Here is a 19,434-nt window from a genome sequence, read left to right on the forward strand (position 1 = left end):
ACTAAACCAATTCAAACTTGGCATGCAAAAAAAATCCATCCTAACAAACTTTTCCACTTTCTTGTAGAAACAGTGTCTCATACAAAAACCAAAAGGACTCACCTAGTTTGACATCTCCATTGTCAGTAAGCAAAATATTTGCCCCCTAATTAAAGAACAAGAATTTCAAAACAGAACTAATTATTAGAACTATTAATTAGAGGAAATCTGCCCTACTCTTGAAAAGTGTCTTTAAACTGGAGCAAACATATTTTGATACTAGAGGAATTTAAAAGTCTTTTTGATTAATAGCTTTCTGACCAAAAAGAGGAAGCAGGAAGAAGTTACAGAGATACAGTAACAAAACAGTAGCGAAACAATGAGCAATGGAAGCAGAGGTACCTTGATATCTCTGTGCATTTTTCCTTTGGAGTGGAGATAACTCAGACCCTGAAGGAAACAGGCAGAAATATTAATAAAATAAACATCATGACAGATCCATGTACGCTGTGTTTAAAACAGGCTGTTCAACTGAGCTTGTTATAAATCTCTTAGCTTTATATTCAGCTTGACTTCTGCAGTATTTTTACAAGGTATCTATAATACATTTTATATACACTCACTGTCCAATTTATTAGGAACATCTTTACATTCACACAGTTATCCAAGCAGCTAATTATGTGGCAGCAGCACAATGCAAAAAATCATGCAAATGCAGGTCAAGAGCTTCAGTTAACACATCAAACACAGGAATGAAGAAGTAGTGTGATCTCTGTGACTTTGATCATGGCATGGATGTTGATACCAGATGGGCTGGTTTGAGTATTTCAGAAACTGCTGATCTCTTGGGATTTCCATACGCAACAGTCTCTAGAGTTTACTTTCTCTAGAGTTGGGTGGAAACGCCTTCTTGATAAGAGAGGTCAGAGGAAAATGGCCAGCTTGGTTTGAGCTCCCAGGAAGGATATAGTAACTCAATCACTCTTTACAATCGTGGCGAGCAGAAAAGCATCTCAGCAATCACAAAACATCAAACCTTGAGGTGGATTGGCTATTGTCCAGTTTTGGTGAGTCTGTGCCCATGACAGCCTAAGACTCTCATTCTTCACTGACAGGAATGGAACCTGATGTGCTCTTCTGCTGTTGTAGCCCATCCACCTCAAGGTCTGATGTGCTGTGTTCCGAGATGCTTTTTTGCTCATCATGGCTGTAAAGAGTGCTTAAATGAGTTACTATAGACTTCCCGTCAGCTCAGAACAGTCTGGTCATTCTAATCTGATCTCTCATCAGCAAGGTGTTTCAGCCTGCAGACCCTCTACTAACAGGATGTTTTTTGGTTTTCGCACCATTCCGTGTAATCTCTAGGGACTGTTGTGTGCGAAATTCCCATGAGATCAGCAGTTTGTAAAATACTCACCAACAACCATGCCACAGTTAAAGTCACTGAGATCACATTTCTTCCCCCATTCTGATGTTTGATGTGAATACTAACTGAAGCTCTAGGCCCTTATTTGCATGATTTTAGGTATTGCACTGCTGCCACATAATTGGCTGATTGGATAACTGCACAAATGAGCAGGTGTACAGGCGTTCCTGTTAAAGTGACTGGTGAGTGTAGAATAAGTAATTTGCTAGATGTGGCAGTTACACAAAAAAAGTGTTATTCAAAGGCAGAAAAAGAAATAGAAGCACTCACATTTTTACCCTTATCAAAAACTCCAGACTGGATCAATATGCAAATTGGAAATGCCCCCAGTCATACACATGCCTACATCCATCCCCTAGTAAACCAGTATACTGCATACGATTTTTAATCTAAGGCTCCTCTCCATAGCTACACTTAGAGGAGTGTGCTATACACTCACTTCTGAATGCATAAGCTCACAGACACCCACGACTGGCTAGCGTCACTGTGTTTGATAGCCATCCAGAGAGCATGGCCAATTTTGCTCTCTTGGACTCCAGGCCACAGAAGTCTGTGGCATCCTTGGGATCATATTTCATTTTAATAACATTCAATAATCTCTATTTTTAAACATGTATCACTTTTTATTACATTTGATTGAAGCAGATTTAATAAATTGTTGAAATAATAAATTACAAAGTGAGAGCTGAGATATTTTTCTCAGAACTGCCTGAGAACCTTTTTTTTTTTTTTTTTAAAATAAAACAAACCATTTTTTGCACTTTTGACTCTGAATTATTTTCCTGAGAATTTCTTTAATTCATAGAAAATGAATGAGTTTAGGGTGACAATTTACCAGCTCCCATCAGAAATAATCTTTTAATATTTGTTTTATTTTAACTTATTCTAATCTTCTAATTTTTATTTATTTTTTTATTTTTTTGTAGCTCTACTAAAAGGGCAATTTGTATATTACTGGCTGTAAGACCTTACCTGCAATGTCTCTCTGCACACGTAAGCAATCTGAAGTTCAGATAGAGGGCCTGTAACTGTACACACAAACATACCACATCAGCACATGAGCCAAATATACACAGTTAAGACACTAAAGTGTAAATGTTTAAAGATGTTTATGTGGTAACGTGGGAAAATACAGATACAAACTATGATTTATTACAAGAGCATAATGCCAAGGGATGATTTATAATATGGCTATGGTTTTAGATAGTGTCATTATAATAACCAAGTAAGTATAGTCACGGATAAGTCTTGTTTATTAACATCCCCTTTTATTAGAGGTGTGTTGTGTCCTAATGGAGCCTCACACTACAGTAGGCATCACTGATCAAGCGATATATACAGCTGGGTCCATAAATATTTGAACAGTGACACAATATTGCTTATTTTGCCTCTGTACACTACCACAATGGATTTGAAATGAAGCAATCAAGATGTGATTGAAGTGTAGACTTGTAGCTTTAATTCAAAGGGTTTAACAAAAATACTGAATTAACCATTTGGGATTTATTTATTTATTTATTTATTTTTATTTTCACAGGCTTAAAAGTAATTGGACAATTGACTGAAGCAGTGTCATGGCCAGGTGTGGCCTGTTGTTTATTTCATGACAAATTAAGGAGATAAACAGTCTGAAGTTTATTCCAAGCGTTGAATTTGTATTTGGTAGCTCGTAAAGGAACTCTCAATAGGCGGTCCAAAGAGGTGAAGTAAGTGAAGGAGGCCATCACTAGGCTGAAAAAACAAAACAGACCTATCAGAGAGATAGCAGAAAATTTAGAAGTGGCCAAATCAACAATTTGGTACATTCTTAAAAAGAAGGAATGCACAGGCAAGTTCAGCAACACCAAAAGGCTGGAAGATCACGGAAGACAACTAGTGCAAGTGGACGATCGCAAGTGGATCGCAACTTCTGCAAGTGGATGATCGCAGAATTCTTTCCTTGGTGAAGAAAAACCCCTCCACAACATCTAGCCAAGAAGACAAGAACACTCTCGAGGAGGTAGGTTTATCATTGTCTGTCAAGTCTACAATCACCCGACGCCTTCATGAATGTAATACAGAGGGTTTACCTCAAGATGCAAACCACTGATAACACTCAAACAGAAAGGCCGGATTCGATTTTGCTAGAAAACATCTCAGAAAGCCAGCACAGTTCTGGAACAAGATTTTTGGACAGATGAAACCAAGATTAACTTGTACCAGAAAGTTGAGAAGAGCATGGAGAAGGAAAAAAAGGGGCTCATGATCCAAAGCATACCACATCATCTGTCAAACACGGTGGAGGCAGTGTTATGGCATTGGCATGTTTGGCTGCCAGTGGAACTGGATCACTGGTGTTTATTGATGATGTGACTGCTGATAGAAGTAGTAGGATGAATTCTGAAGTGAATAGAGCTATATTTTCTGCTCAGAATGCTGCAAAACTGATAGGACGGCGCTTCATGGTGCAGATGGCTAATGACCCAAAACACACCGCAAAAGCAACCTATGAGCTTCTTAAGGCAAGGAAATGGAATACTCTTAAATGGCTGAGTCAGACACCTGACCACAACCCAGCATGTTTTTCAATTACTTAAGACGAAACTGAAGGCAGAAAGACCCACAAACATGCAGCAACTAACGGCGGCTGCATTAAAGGCCTAGCAGAGCATCTCAAGGGAAGAAACTCCCTTGAGCATTTGGTGATGTCTATGGGTTCCAGACATCAGGCAGTTATTGACTGCAAAGGATTTGCATCCAAGCATTAAAAATAATCCTTATACTTATAATTATGTTAGTTTGTCCAACTACTTTTGAGCCTGTGAAAATGGAGATACTATGTAAAAAATAGCTGTAATTCCTAAACAGTTAAGGCAATATTTTTGTCAAACTCCTTGAATTAAAGCTGCAAGTCTACACTTTAATCACATCTTGATTGCTTCATTTCAAATCCATTGTGGTGGTGTACAGAGGCAAAATTACAAAAATTGTGTCAATGTCCAAACATTTAGTGTGTGTGTGTGTGTGTATATACACTTATATGTGCACACACACACACACACATATTTTATATGTGTACATATATATATATATATATATATATATATATATATATATATATATATATATATAAATAAAAAATATACACACACACACATACACACACAAAAAAAGACACACATTATAGAGAGAGAGAATGCAGAATGTACCCCAGTCATGCTTCTCCCTGTACTGCACATTTGGTGTCCCAAGCACACCAACTCAACTCATCAGATTTATGAGAATGACAAGGTGTAAATGACAGATATTTGCAGGTTGATAACCAAACAAACTGTGGGTACCATGGTAGATGTCCTGTAGTGAGCCACCTCCACAATACTCCATACAGATCCACAGCTTCTCCCGACTGCAACACAGGAAGAGAAAATTTGGTTTATGCCTTTCAGATGCCCTTTGATTAATCATTTATTTTTACTCCATTTGCTCACTGGCTTATCTGCAGATATGTTATGATCTTTAACAAAAACCTCTAGAGACCAGAGGTTGCTTTGAAAATGACAAAAGGGCAATGAGCCACTTCCTGTAAATACTGTTACAAGACATAAGATCACCCACACAAGCTGTCTATATTTTTGGTCATACCAGAGGTAGCTGCCAAAATAGGCCACAATGTTGTGATGAGTACATTCTTTCACCATGAAGATTTCCTGCTGAATGATTGAGAAATCATCTCCTAGAAAATACAACAAAAAGAAAATGAACAACAGAGAGATGAAATATGCTCTTGTACCAAAAGCAAGTCAACACCACCATAAATAATGAAGTTGTTAACCTTGGCCTTGGAAAACAGATCAAGCTTAAGTACAGTTGTAAATCAATCATGTAAATCCACACATCAGCTCACTGTGGTCAAGTGAATCCTGAGCTAAACAAACATATTCTGAATATGGAGCGTACAGCACATACATAAATTAGTTCTTAAATATACTAGGGGTGGAGAAATCAAATTTATTAGCTAGCCCAGTGGGCAAGTAAAAGCTCCAATATGCTGCCCAGTGCCGGTGACAAGGCTAGAAGGTGGTAGCTAATGTAATATAACGGATGGCAAGAGAGCTACGTAGTCAAGTGCATTAATACAGACTAAAGGAAGCACAAAAAAAAAAAAAAAAGGTTCATTTTCTTCTAAACTAGAGCATTGTGATTATGTCCTCAACAAAACAAACAAACAAACAAAAAACCTATGGCCAACTGTTCAGATATAAGCTGTGGTGTTCTCTCCCTACACCACACAATAAGATATTTGAATCTGGCTTGTGTCTTCATTTTCCCTTGATATGTTTAACTGTGAGGAGCTACTTATAGCAGGAAAGTAATATGACCACTTTGTGCTCGAATTTTTTTATATTCACATACCTGCATGTTCCTGCTTCTGAACCGTCTGAGTCATGCGTATGTGCTAATTAATCCACAGAGTGTAAACCATTCTATTGTCAACCATGGATCCCTGCAGCTGATGTGTAGTGGAGCAGGTTTCATGATTCAGAACAAGTAGCGCATGCTACAGTTAGATGTGCTACACCACCATGAAATGCATTACATTTAAACATACATAACAAATGCGAAAGTCAGCCTAATATGAACAAAAAACTAACAGCCTTGAAATGAAATCTGCTTGTCCCGGGTGCCTGGGCTGGGCTGCTTATTTGTCCACCTCCGTACAGAGCATTACTGCACTATTGTACATTGTGAGTATGTGTAGTTATTGCAGTTCTCCATAAGGGCACCATTAAATGGGGCGGGAACGCACAAGTTAAATGACTAAATAACAGATTTAGCTGAGAGCTAGTGACTGCTTTACAAACACAATTACACATGAATGCAGCCACTGTGTGTCAGAGCCAAGCAGTGCTATTTTCAGCATAAGAGCCCAAAGTTTGAGCAGAATGGGTTTGAGAAAAGCACAGAGACTTCCCTTTATAAATCTACCTGTTCTGATTTAGCAGTTACAATTCAAGCTGGCACTAAAATAGTCTGAAAATGCCCAGAAAATGCCACCAAAAAATTAAATCTGAAGTGCATGTAAACATAAAACATAGTAGCATAAATACCTATACAGTACCCAGTACAGTGCTAGTCATTTGGTACTATGAGCTAAAAGATGGATCGTGCTGTGCAACAAGCCAGGCCATCTTAACTAAGGTATCTCTGAGAAATGAGAAACAAAATTGTGATCACTAGCCTGACAATCCTGCCCACTTCCTTTAAACATGCTGTGTATCTTGATTGTACAAGAAAGCCCGAGAATGTGTAAAATGTGAGGTTTGTGAGGTGCACGTGTGAATGCGTTCAGGATGTTCAACAGTCATGCTCATCTCTACCTCAGGCCTCTTTGTAATACAATAATTACACATGGGGCAGTCAGTGTATGGTATCGGTAAACTGGTATTGCTAATACAAACACTGATATTTTCATCAAACTCACCCATAATATACAAATGTGCTTTGAAAATAAATATATTTTTAAAAGGAAACAAATAGTGATTTTATATTGCCCTCTGATACAGAAGATCTGAAATGCAGTTCATTATGAAACAGGTACTCCTTTCACTCTAAAGCTGTAGCCTGAGATTTCTTCAGCGTAGCCATGCATATGAGCAAGCGTCAAACAGCACACAGATTACAGGCAATAGCAATACCAGAGTACAAAACTACAAAAATCAACAAAAATATAATCTACAAAAAGTCTGACACTAATTTTTCAAGCTCCATGTGTGTCTGTGTTTAAAGTTCTGAAAATGAAAATCTCTGTCATAAATGTGTCTGTGCAGTAAAATGATATAGCAAAACCTGACAGTCAAAATGGCAGTCATTCCAAGATTCAGTACAATACAAGATATGTATGTACATACAGGTTCCACACACAAGTGCTCATTAAAAACTTAATAAACCAAGACAAATGAAGTTGATTTCCATGACTTGAACATCCTTTAACAGGTGATATTTTCTGCTTGAATATTTGAGATGTAAGCTAAGTCGCCTTTCATCCATGAAAACCATGCAAATAAATATTCGTTTTATTACAGTGATTAAAAACAATTCCTTCAGTTTCTCTGCTGTCATTTACTGGAGATCACATTTCGCATGTGTGTCCAAGTTAATTATAGCTATGCTTGGTATTTTTTTGCTGAATAACTGAGTAATTGACCCATCCCAAGCCATGCTTGTTAACTGTTGCTATATTGGTTCAGAATAAGTGAAGGCCAGAGTGACTGAGTTAAAGAACTGGCTATAACATATACAACAGATCTATTTTGGGGATCTGGAAGCCTCAGGTAGAAGCAGTCAGCAATGACCTTTGTGTAGGAAACCAACAATTTAAATATATTTCAGCAGACCAGTGATGGTGAAACAAAAAATTAAGAACAAAAGCTACTGATATCAGTTTGAGCTGGTCTACCTAAATGACCCTGTCTACCAAAAAAAAAAAAAAAAAAAAAAAAAAACAACACCCCACAAAATAATTTAATTAAACACTACAATACAAAATACTAAAGTAGCTAAACTCAGTTTTTCCTGTTCAAAAGACGTCCGATTAAACTCAACAGTTCATTACCAGGATTAGCATTCACACGAGATCAGAAAAATCTCCAAACTGTGCTGAACTCCAGCTCTCAGCTCTCAGGAGCAGAACTGGGAAGCCCAGAACTAAGCAATTAGCCATGTGTATGGAAAAAATCCTCTAAAATGCACCAGGAGTCGGGGAACCATGATTTACTCCAATCGTGTTCTTGGTCTTGTTAACAACTAAACAGCAAATAAAAGATTTTCCTTTGAGCAGAGATATATCTTCCATTATAGAACACCCCTCCTCTGTCAAAGTGACATATGCCCACTAAGCAGGTCTTTTGGCTTCTGATCATATCTGGAGTTTAAAATTCAAAATATGTCTATGTGAATGCAGAAATATACAATGCTGACAGCTTGACTAAGTTCATGGTAATGGAGGACAGTGACTGGATATCTAAGTAAATAATAACAGGCTCAGGATCAGTGAACGTTCGCAGAATAAAAGTTTACCTCATTAGAGGTCACTTCAAGAGCTAACAGACACAAAGTCAACAGAGATGATGGGTCATCATTTCTAGTCACCATTTTTAGAGTAGAAGTTACACGACATGTTCATATGTTCCCCAAAGCAGTGTTAATTCTATAGAGTACTATTCAACCATGCAAACAATGGAAGGTAATACAGGGTTGTAAGTTTCCATGGACGTAAAGTGGTGCACACTTGCCTCGCACTGGACGTCAGGTTATAATACTGTACTAATGACTGTACTTCAGATAAACACTGTGTGAGACAAAGCTATAGTGTTTCCTATAGACAAGCGGATAAAATGGTTTTATGAAAGTTATGGCTGAGAAATTCTGATGCATGGTTAGAGCTGAAACTCACCCGGCTCCAATTTAATCATCTTTACTGCTGCTAGTTCTCCAGTGGAGATTTTACGAGCCTGAAAAACACAAAGATAACAATGTTTAAACAAGCAGAATGGCTCAGTTTCAGAGCAGAACATAAAGATATGCACTGTGGCTGCTGGAGCTTGTGTTGAGGAAGGTGCTAAACTGTGATAGCGTTATTTCTGTTTGTGTGTGTTATAGAAGTGGAAAGGAGAGGAGAAAAGAGGAGTTCAGTAGAGAGGAGAGCAGAAGAGGAGAGGAGAGAAGCAGAGGAAAGACGAGCAGAGGAGAGGAGAGAGAAACAGAGGAGACAAGCAGAGGAGAGGAGACTGAGAGACAATAAAAACAGTTCAAGTTCGCCATGTCTTCATGTGGAAGTAGGTCAGCATGAGTGTCTCACATCCAGAGAAATGGTAAATAGGGGCTACAGCTTGGTTTCCTAGTTCTCACTCACTCACAAAAACACATACATGTTTTTATATTTTTCTTTGTCGTTTCTGCTTTCCCAAGTTCCAAGGACAGCCTCGGATGTTCTGGTGATTACTGGTGATCTGAACAATATCTACACAGATATATCAGTCTCTCTGTCAGTCTCACTCACTCACTCACACACGATGGCATCCACAAATTGCTTATTAACCACATCATTAACTGCAATTAAACCTTCGTGGAAAGAAGTACAAAACAAATCAGATGTAAGCTGGGAACAATTCACTTATTTGTGATAGCCAGGCTCACTCTCAATCATAAGCACCTTTCCCAATTAGTCCTTTACTTCTTTCAAACCATGCATTGTAATAAAGGTACCAAATCAGTTGTATTCAAATGTTGCCCAGAATGCTATCAACTAGAAATCAAATCTTAAGCGTTTAGTAAAATTAGCTCATCCCTGTTTGCACATACGTGTGCCACCTTTTCAATAAAAGATGGAACTCATATGGAGTGCAAAGCTTCTGAAAATCATGGGGTAATGCGTGTGAGGACATGGAAGACAGAGATTGAGGAGGAGGGAGAGATCTAGAGGCTGGCTAAGATTCAGAAGTTCCTGTAATTGATCTCAGAGAAATGCCTGGACATAAAAGGGCAAATGACTGTGTGTGAAACTCAGCCGGGCCCAAAGCATGTGTTTTACATACTCAGGCCAGGACTGATAACAGACGAACAGAAGGACAGATACGTCAGAAACCAACTACACACACTTTACCAGAAGCCACTGCTGACTGGTTGAACATTTACAGACACTCAAAAATAGCAGATAATTAACTAGTCGCAAACGGGTCCCAGGCTGCGTGCCAGGCTGCATGTCATTAACCTTATCTAACCGGGGTGGGGGGTTAGATAGTCAGTAGCAAGTGTGGGTTATCTGTATGACCCACATTTGCTACTGACTATCTATTATGGATGGGCAATTCAGGTAAAAGTACCATTTACTCTATTTTTTATTGTGATATATACTTTATCTACTACTGAGCAAACTGTAATTCTAACACTTCACCTAAAATGGCCATCTACATTACCACACTGAAACTGCTCATACACTCATACACTACAGGAAGGAATGACTATGTATACGTGTCTCAGCCCTTTCCATAAATACAAAACAAATAAATTTCACATGCAAATGTGTGCAAAATCTTGATGTTCTTATGGTAACATGCATGCACTCCAGCAAACATGCTTTTTCTCAGCCAGTTTGCACTGAATGGCTTTGAGAAGGCTTTGCACTGTGCAGACTTTGCAAACTTCATAACAGTGCCGTTTCACCAAGTCGATTTTGCAGTGGACTACTTTTAAACTACTGGCATGAGAAACTACTTGTAATGCAACGCTGTTACAATGCAAGTTCTTTTTAAATATTAAAATGCATTTTGCAGTGGTAGCCATGCTGTTAGACTTTTAAAAAGCCATGTATAGGGTGTGGAAGGGACTAATTTTGAGTACTGGGCTTGTGTTGGGTTGCTTTTTAAAGTAGGCATGGTATCCCTGTCAAAGTGAACAAATGAACAGAAGAACTGACTTTCACTTTACTATGTCACATTCTGTGTGGATAGCATGTAACACATTATGCTCTCAGTAAAGCACTATAGACAAAATCCATACCTTAACATTAATTACAACTGTTATACTGAATTAACCATCATATTGGACACTACTAATTCATTTCCATTCTGTCTGTACAAATCAGCTTCCTAATCCGGGTCTCTGTGACCCCCCAAACAGCTCACACTGATAGGGATCACTTTGGAGGTTTCTGCAGAAGAGCTGTGACAGCCAGTGAACAATGTTTCACCTCACTTGAGTGTCAACTCACTTGAACACACGGAACGCTGCGTCAGAGAATGCTCTGCCCAAACCTCCATGCTAATGGTATGTCCCAAATCACCTAAACCAAACAAATACTGTACCATCTATCAGCTATTCAATCACAATATGAATAGAAACAAAATATAAACTTGTTTGTTTTTGTGTTGTACTGTCTTAACAATAATAAACTGTCCTAGTTATACAGTAACACATGCATTCAATTAGTCCTGTCCTGTGTCTCTTTGGCTGCATTTACATTGCCAACCAATTCAATTTTTTTGCTTCCTCAACTCAGATAGTGTTGCGTATGCGTAACAGCTCAGATCAAATTTGTGCTGCACTCAAATGTGGCTCTAAAGGCAAAACACAAACAAGCTTTAAGGAAAAATACAAAAAGGCTAAACAACAGTCACAATAGTCGCAGTGGAAACAACAGAATCACTTGTCTTTCCTAAAAAAAAAAAACAAATGGAGGTAATCCTGGGGGGATAAACCCAGCTGATAAACCCAGGGATGGACTGGAGATGGATGACAGCAGGTTGTAGCTTTGGTTTAGTCTAACTTGTAGCACCGTTGGCTACTTTTGCAGATATTCACTATAGTCCATAAACTACAGTGCATAAGAAGCCACATAAATGGGAATCAGAATTGTACATCAACCAGTACGTAATTAGCTATAGGTAAAATAGCCAAGTGCGACAGGTTACGTTCCAAGATAGAACATATAATCTGCTCTTCTCTATGTCTGAACACTGCATACAATATCAGTGGTGTTTCCCCTACTGTCTAACCCTACAGCTGAAATATCAACAGGGCTGGAATTATAACACTGACTACATCACCCATTCTCCAGTTATTTGATGCTGGTAACACTGGAACAAGAAGTGTTTGATACAGATACTGTTAACACTGTTTGCGGAAGTGCAGGCTTGCTTTTCACTCAAGTGCTCAGTGAGGCACAATGATACCAGACTGATAACCATTTGACTACAGAAGAAACTGCACTCAACCATCTTCATTCCATGCCTTCCTCTCCTCGTAATTAGCACCTGCCTATAATGATTTTTCAATAGAGTCTAAAAAAAACTGTAGAATGTGCACTACATATAACCAGGTTTTAAAAAAAAAAAAAAAAAAAAAAAAGGTGTCACAAATATCCAACACTTAGCTGAACCCAAATCATTTTGGTGGTGATATTACATTTAAAATAAATGGTACTCTAAAATTAAAAGATTACTATCTCAAAAATATTTTTTTTTCAAAGTCTTTGGACAAATCATGCTGTAATATTAAACATGACAGGCTGTCAGAGATTAACACATTCCACAAATATGATACCTTTATAGGATTGGGCTGTAAAGGAATACAAATAATAGCACTACATATTCAGAATATAAAATGGTAAATGATATTTTTTACTTTTACTTTTTTTACTTTTACTTTTAAAACCTTTTTAGAGGAATCGGTTGAGAATACTTCTCCAATACTATTTTAAAATCTTTAAAACTATGTTTTTGATGATCACTAGAGAGCAGGTGATGGGACAAACACACATGGGGTTTGGTTTGTTATAATTCTGTTCATTTATTAAGTGTAGGTATCATACATGAAATACATGTATGGTCCTCTGTGGTCCCCCAACTACCACCCAAGTACATTTCAAATCTGTGGAAAGCACTGCTTGGTTAAAGCTATGCATGCTGTGCTATATGCCTTTAAAGGGGCAGAGTTGAACAGCTGTTTTGGCTAGGGGCAGAGCCAATTGTCCTGGGCTGGAAAAAAATGTCAACAGAAACAAAGAAGCCAGCAAGATACCACTGTTATATTGAAAATCACAGTTTTTCTAATGTGCCCCTAAATTATATAACTATTATAGAGCTAAAACTCCTTCAAATATTACAAATTACACATTTAAATGAAACTCTTTTGTATAAAAATAACAAACAAAAGATACAAATATAATCTTGATATCACATTTGTAGTAATGTATTTTACTAAAGCATCATTCTGGATCAGTAAAATTTTGTACAGAATTACATTCATGAAGTCACAGTGATATTCTGACTGATAGCTTCATAATTTTGTTCATTGTAAATCACAAGTTGCCATCCCCAATCCTACTGAAGTCTGACTAAACAAGTCAAGATATTCAGAACCATTTCCCTCATCCCTCAACAATGGGAAAATAGCCCTTCCAAAAAAAAAAGAATATCGGAGCTCCTAACAATCATCCTTGTCCCGCCTACAGTGATAACGTTTGCACTGAGGAATATAACACAAACAAGCACGAGTAAACTGAGCATCACGGATTATGTTCTGGTTGGTAGGAAGAACCACAGACGCAGACCTGAAGAAACACGAATGGTGGTACAAACCGGTTATATACAGGAACCAGAAGAACAAAATCTCAGTCAACTGTGTCATTTCACACACATCTGTTTTACACCATCAGCTGAATACATGAAGGTGTCTCTACACAAGAGTTAATTGGAATGATATACCAATCGAGATCAGAAAGGAAACTACAATACACAATTTTTTAAAAACAGCTATGCATTTTTTGTTTTTATTTAATCTCGTTTTCATTATAAAAAAAGAAATCAAAAAGTTTGTATTTACTCATTCTTGTTTTCCTTTATAAAATCTCTTTTGTATGATTTAATCTTATTCTTGTTTTCTCATGTTGTTTCTAAATGGTTTATATTGGTTTATAATGGTTATAAGTTGTTATTATATGTCCCTATTTAATTCTCACTATCTTTATTGTCTTTTTAACTTCCTCGTTTTAAAGCACTCTGAGCCACAATAGATGTTGATGACGATGATTGTTATTATTCGGGTACTATTATGTATAGCCAGTGGGCTTGTGATCTTTTTTTTTTTTTTTGTGGTGAAAATCATTACTTGTCATTATCGAAGTGATGTTTGTAGTTTCTAGGCTATATATACACACACGCAGCATATATTTAGGCTCAATATAGCCAAAATATTACAGTACACATTTGAATAATGAGCCTATCTTTTCAATAATTCATAACATAAACCTGAGCTGAGTTGGCCTATAGATTTCCTTATAGCTACAGAGGTCCCTGGTTGCAAAAAATGTAGAATCCCTGTTATTGAAAACCGTTCTACTTACAGATAAGACTAAAGCCTGTACCCACGTTTCAGATCGTATAACCCCTGGACTAGTAAATAAACAAGTCAGTAAATAAGAGCGGCAGCGCCTGTACCGGGAGACAGACCAAACCTGTTGTCAGACTGGTAGAGACTTCTCGTCAGGAAATGCTTCACACTGCTCAGACATTGTGCTGATGCAGAGTTATAAAATTCACACAGCAGCAATGCAGCTACTAAGCTTAACACACAGGGCGTCTACCAAATGCCATAAATGTAAAAGGTAAAAAGCTAGATAATGCACATGCAGGCAGCTTGCTGCACCGTAGTTCTTAAAACAGCAGCAGCTAAGCTGACAGAGAGGAAGGATGTCCACCAAACAATAACAGTGTTTAAAAAAAAAAAAAAAAAAAAAAAAAAAAAAAAAGTGTCTACTGCAGGCAGGCAGGCAGGCAGGCAGACACACACACACACACACACACACACACACACACACACACACACACACACACACACACACACACACACACACACACACACAGAGAGAGAGAGAGCTATCCTCTGGCTTGAGGAAGTTGTCCACTCATGGATGAATGGAAACTTTGCTACTTTCACAAGGTTTCCAGGAGTTTCCAGAGGGCCTGCTAAATCCAAATCCCTGAATGTGTGTGTCATTAGTACACAAGGACTATTAGAGCTATTAAAAAAGAAAGTAAACATGTACGCTGCAGCTTTACACATCTTAACATCAGAGGTCCTCTCTCATGACATGATCAGATGTTTCAGAAGCTCTCTCTTTCAGCCACAAATAACAATAACCAAACCCAGAACAAAAAACACCACAGTCTGAATTTGGACCTGGGTCAGGTGAGTTCACCTCTGGTGCTTTTAAACTAGTAGACAAAATGTATCCCACTTGAACACCTGTTTAAATAATCAGAACAAGATATTAAATGTTTCTATATTCCAGTGGTACTTAAATTAATTATATTGTTAAAGCTCAGTCATAAATCCTGGTCTCCATCCAGCTCTCTACCAGCAGTTTTAGCATCTAATATACTCTAGCTTAACTGATAAGAAAGAATAAGACACTTCATATGTGTAAGGATTATATCTGTAAAAGTTACTCTTCCTGAATCTACACAGGATTCCAACTCTCAAATCTTTCAAATCCTACAAAGGATGTTTAAAGATGCCAAAAAAAAAAAAAAAAAAAAAAAAAAAAAACAGGATTGTTATTATTACAATCCTTTCTCCTATACTGTTTACTTCATCCACTGAAGTGACTAACCTGTAGACAAGGTAGTTACAGATATGAGTAAGCTCCCAGTATGTGCTCTCAAAGTTCATAGGGAGAAAAAGTGACTACCCATACAAGAAAAACTAGTATGTGAAGTTCTCTTCTTTAAGGTCTCTGACGTGCGAGAGAGGGAGATGTCATAATAATCTAAAACCTGCACTACAACACGATTACTGTAATTTAACAAAGAACAATGTTTTACAGCACACACATAATTTCTTGACATTTTTACTTCACGAACATCCTATTTTCCTATTTTAAAAGCCACAATCAGGCATTCCCCCCGCTACAATTCAGACAATCAAACCCACAGAACCCCTGAACAGCACAGAACTTTCTCAAAAGTAGGGTAGTCTCTGCCTGGCATGCTAATCTAGGAGAGAGCGAGGGACAACCCCTAGAGAGATCTCATCCTCAAACGCAGCGCTCTCACTACATTCACTCTGGCAGTCTGAGAACACAAAAGAAACAAGTCTTCCCTGTCAGGCACAAAAGGAGAGCATTCAAAGAGAAAAAAAGTCTTGTTTAGTCAAGCATTAACTATTATAACAGCGGAAAGGTGAGCTCAGATGGGAGAGTACTTCCTGGATGGTTCCTTCTTATGAGGAGTGCCCACAGAAATTCTCAGACAATAAAAACACACACACACAAATATGACACAATGACATGGCACAACAGAGTCACTACAGAATCAAACAATTCATTAAAAATGGGAAAATAATTGAATGATCACTATGGCTTCTGGACTCTTTTGGGGAAGTCATCATCACTGGTTTGTTTTCACAGGAGTTTCTATTAAACCTGTGGGTCTGTTGCATAATTTCACTCTTATTAATCTCTGATGAACACCACACCTTTGCAGAAAGATAATGTTGTATTATGTTTTTATTTATTTAATAAGTGTTATTTACTTAGTAAGTGTTTCTCAAGAAAAGCCTTCTAGTTGGGCTTACAGCCTGTACAAAAATAATTCAGCTTTTTTTTTTTTTTTTTGCTTTAATGCCTAGTCCACTCTAACATGGTCTTTAACAAGGATAATGTGAAAGACCAGTATTTCCATCCACACTGAGAATCCTAATCGATCTAAAGAACCCCTTTAAGAACCTTTTTCCTGAATGTTCAGGGTGAAATCATAATGTGAAAACTAAAGTAAACTACAGTATATTATTTATTTAAACAAAAAAAAAAGAAAAAAAAAAGGACAGAGCTTTAATGCACAAATGTGCATGTGTTCTGGATATTTGGACTGATGAACAAAATAAAAAAAAAAAAAATGCTGGACGTGACACACAATGTTTTAAACTAGTTATTTATACATTCAACCTTTAGCATTGGCTCTGTTTTGTCTGTGCTAAGGGTTTTTGTGATTTCTGCACGCACTTAGCAAGGTTTTGTATATTTGTCACCGTATTTCTGACCAGTGAAAGAGATTTACAAAGTACATTTTCAGCCGTACACGAATACCTTTAGCTAATGTTTTTTGGTGTTTGGGTCATTTAATTATATGCGGTGCGAAACCAAGCCGACTAGCAAATGAACCAAAAGCATCAAATTCTCTCTGATTTTGACTACTGATGCATCTCAGCACCCTGAATCGAAATCAAATCAAATTGTGAGATGCCTAGAGATTCCTACACCCATGTGTCACTGTGAAAATACACGTCTGTATATTATATATTGGTTTCTAGGTTCAAATTATCGACTAATCTTATCTTTGCATTTAACAGAACAGTCAGGAAATGCGCTAACTGTGGTTATGTAAATAAGTGTGGTAACGGGCTCAGCATCAGGAGGGGGAGCACGTATTAGAAAGGAAACACACCTTGAACACGTCTCCATACGTGCCACTGCCGACTCTCTGGATGAGCTCGAAGTCGTGCTGGGGGTTTCTGCGCAGGATGTCTCCGCTGGGCCTCGAGTACGACTCCATGCCCGGAGCTGGCGGTGCGAGTCACGGCGAGAGAAACAGAGACGATCGAGTTGGTCTGGTGGGCTGCTTTTCCAACTACTGCATCAAAGTCCTCTCCTCCAAGTGTGCCATCTGGCTCATTGTCTTGGGTAGAGAGAATAACAGACACACAGCTGTGGATGATGTGGATTATGCGTTTTAAGAAGTTACTGTGGTGAAGCAAACAAACTAACACGTGAGACGGCCCGACTATTTCCTCCCATTAGAGACATTGTGAAGCTGCTCTGCTGGAAAAACAAACAAACAAACAAACAAAAACAATAGAAACCCTCATAGAATTTGTAATGGTTTTATTGGTTATAATGGGAATTGTATTGGTTTTAATGGTCCCTGTGGGTCTCTACTGGTAATTCTTCTGGTAAACCTTTTTTGGTGGCATGTTATGTCTAGTGGATACCATTAAGGACCAATAACAGCAATGGTCATGGTTTTAATGGTTAGCTGAAGGTTTGTAATGGTATTTGTAGTGAAAACTACAAATTAGAATTTCTGTGATGGTTTCTATTTTTATTTTTTTTTAAAGCAGGGTGGACAGAGCTCTCAGTCACTTCTCAAATCTATCCATTAGACATTAGGAGAATTCTGGACGTTGTTTTTTGTTTGTTTGTTTGTTTTTGTATTTTTTAAGTTTATTAATTCTAAGTCGTTTGTCCAGACCTTTCAAAGTCACATTCCTCAACTTTAGACTGTCAAAAACAACTCTCCAAGCCAAGAAGTTAAAATATTCAGCTGAGCATGTGACCACCCTTTAGCTAACAATAACCATAACATTACAACAAACCTAACAAACGTTAGCTAATTAAGTTTTTTTTTTAAGTCAAAACAATTCAAAATACGGTGGCTGTTCACTTTTAACCCACCAACACTGAATTATACTGATATAGTTTGTTGCTATATTGATATTCATCAAGTAACATCCAACAACAACATATACAGCTTTGCTTAAAAAAAAAAAAAAAAGAAAAGAAAAGAAAAAAAAGAAAAAAAAAGACGAATTCCGCACGAGCTCAGTCTGAACTATAAGTTAGCTAGCTCATTTTGCTAGTGGTCTAGCTGCAAAAAGGAAAACAATGTTAGTCGTTTTTTATTTTTAAAATGATAAAACACGCTGTTCGTGAGCATAAACGTGCAAACTTACTTGTCCAGAAGTCAAATTAGACAATTATAACCCAACAGCTAGCTAGTAGTGTTATAAAAAGTTAAAAGCACTGAGGTTAGCTTAGCGTTAGGGATACGGAGCACTAGCTAGCCGAGTGAAGCTGATTAAACCGCCTGGAACTCATTTCACTCACTCTGTAGAAAAACTAAGCCTTGACTAGCATTCGCTTATTCCGCCAGCTGAGTTAGCTGGGAGAAACATTAGCTTTATTAAAAACCCAGCTTCTGAGAGTTATCTAACTCATTTCGACAAGAGTTTTTTTTTTCTTCGAAAAACATACAATTTCCACGTGAATAGTCCACGTCCGTAAGAGTGAGACAGCCGGTTCTTCAAGTCTTGACATTCATTTTGTGTCGAAATAAACATCCCAAAGCGAGTCATTCACTTTCCATCGATCTGAAACTTTCTTCTGCAGCTGAAGCGCTGAGAATCACACAAACTGCTAGACGGCTAACCAACCAGCCACGCTAAAACCCCTCTCTCTCTCTCTCCCCCGCCTAGCTGGCTGCGACGCGTTCAGGGTTTTTTCTTTCCCCACCCGTATTGCGACACAACCCGCCTCCTGCGCTAGGATTGGATAGTAACACATACTTCCAAGTACCGATTGGACATCAGGCTGCCTGCCTGAAGTAATAGCCAATCACAGGAGGAGGTGGGCAGCGCTATAAAATCGGAGGATATGCCGGATTATGCGTGGTAAAGATATCAAAGCTACGTGTTGAATAGAAAATGACGTGGTATTT

At 37.9% G+C, this 19,434-nt stretch overlaps 1 protein-coding gene across 7 annotated transcripts in view; it reads right to left on the reverse strand.

Annotated features, from left to right (window-relative positions):
- map4k5 (mitogen-activated protein kinase kinase kinase kinase 5) overlaps nt 1-19,205 on the reverse strand; it is a 43,614-nt gene extending 24,409 nt beyond the window's left edge. For 4 of the 7 annotated variants that reach the window (XM_053232344.1, XM_053232342.1, XM_053232343.1 and 1 more), the window contains exons 1-8: nt 18,972-19,205; nt 17,386-17,616; nt 8,838-8,895; nt 5,027-5,117; nt 4,726-4,790; nt 2,378-2,433; nt 382-429; nt 103-145 (exon numbers count right to left, since the gene is read on the reverse strand). In XM_053232344.1, coding sequence (XP_053088319.1) covers nt 103-145; nt 382-429; nt 2,378-2,433; nt 4,726-4,790; nt 5,027-5,117; nt 8,838-8,895; nt 17,386-17,493 — 469 coding nt within the window. In that variant the 5' untranslated portion in view covers nt 17,494-17,616; nt 18,972-19,205. The remainder of the gene's footprint in view (nt 1-102; nt 146-381; nt 430-2,377; nt 2,434-4,725; nt 4,791-5,026; nt 5,118-8,837; nt 8,896-17,385; nt 17,617-18,971) is intronic. The other 3 variants (XM_053232346.1, XM_053232345.1, XM_053232347.1) reach the window with 2 other exon arrangements.
- Nucleotides 19,206-19,434: the final 229 nt, after the last annotated feature.

The sequence above is a fragment of the Pangasianodon hypophthalmus genome, chromosome 3 (assembly GCF_027358585.1).
Source record: "Pangasianodon hypophthalmus isolate fPanHyp1 chromosome 3, fPanHyp1.pri, whole genome shotgun sequence".
In the NCBI taxonomy this organism is placed as follows: Eukaryota; Metazoa; Chordata; class Actinopteri; order Siluriformes; family Pangasiidae; genus Pangasianodon; species Pangasianodon hypophthalmus.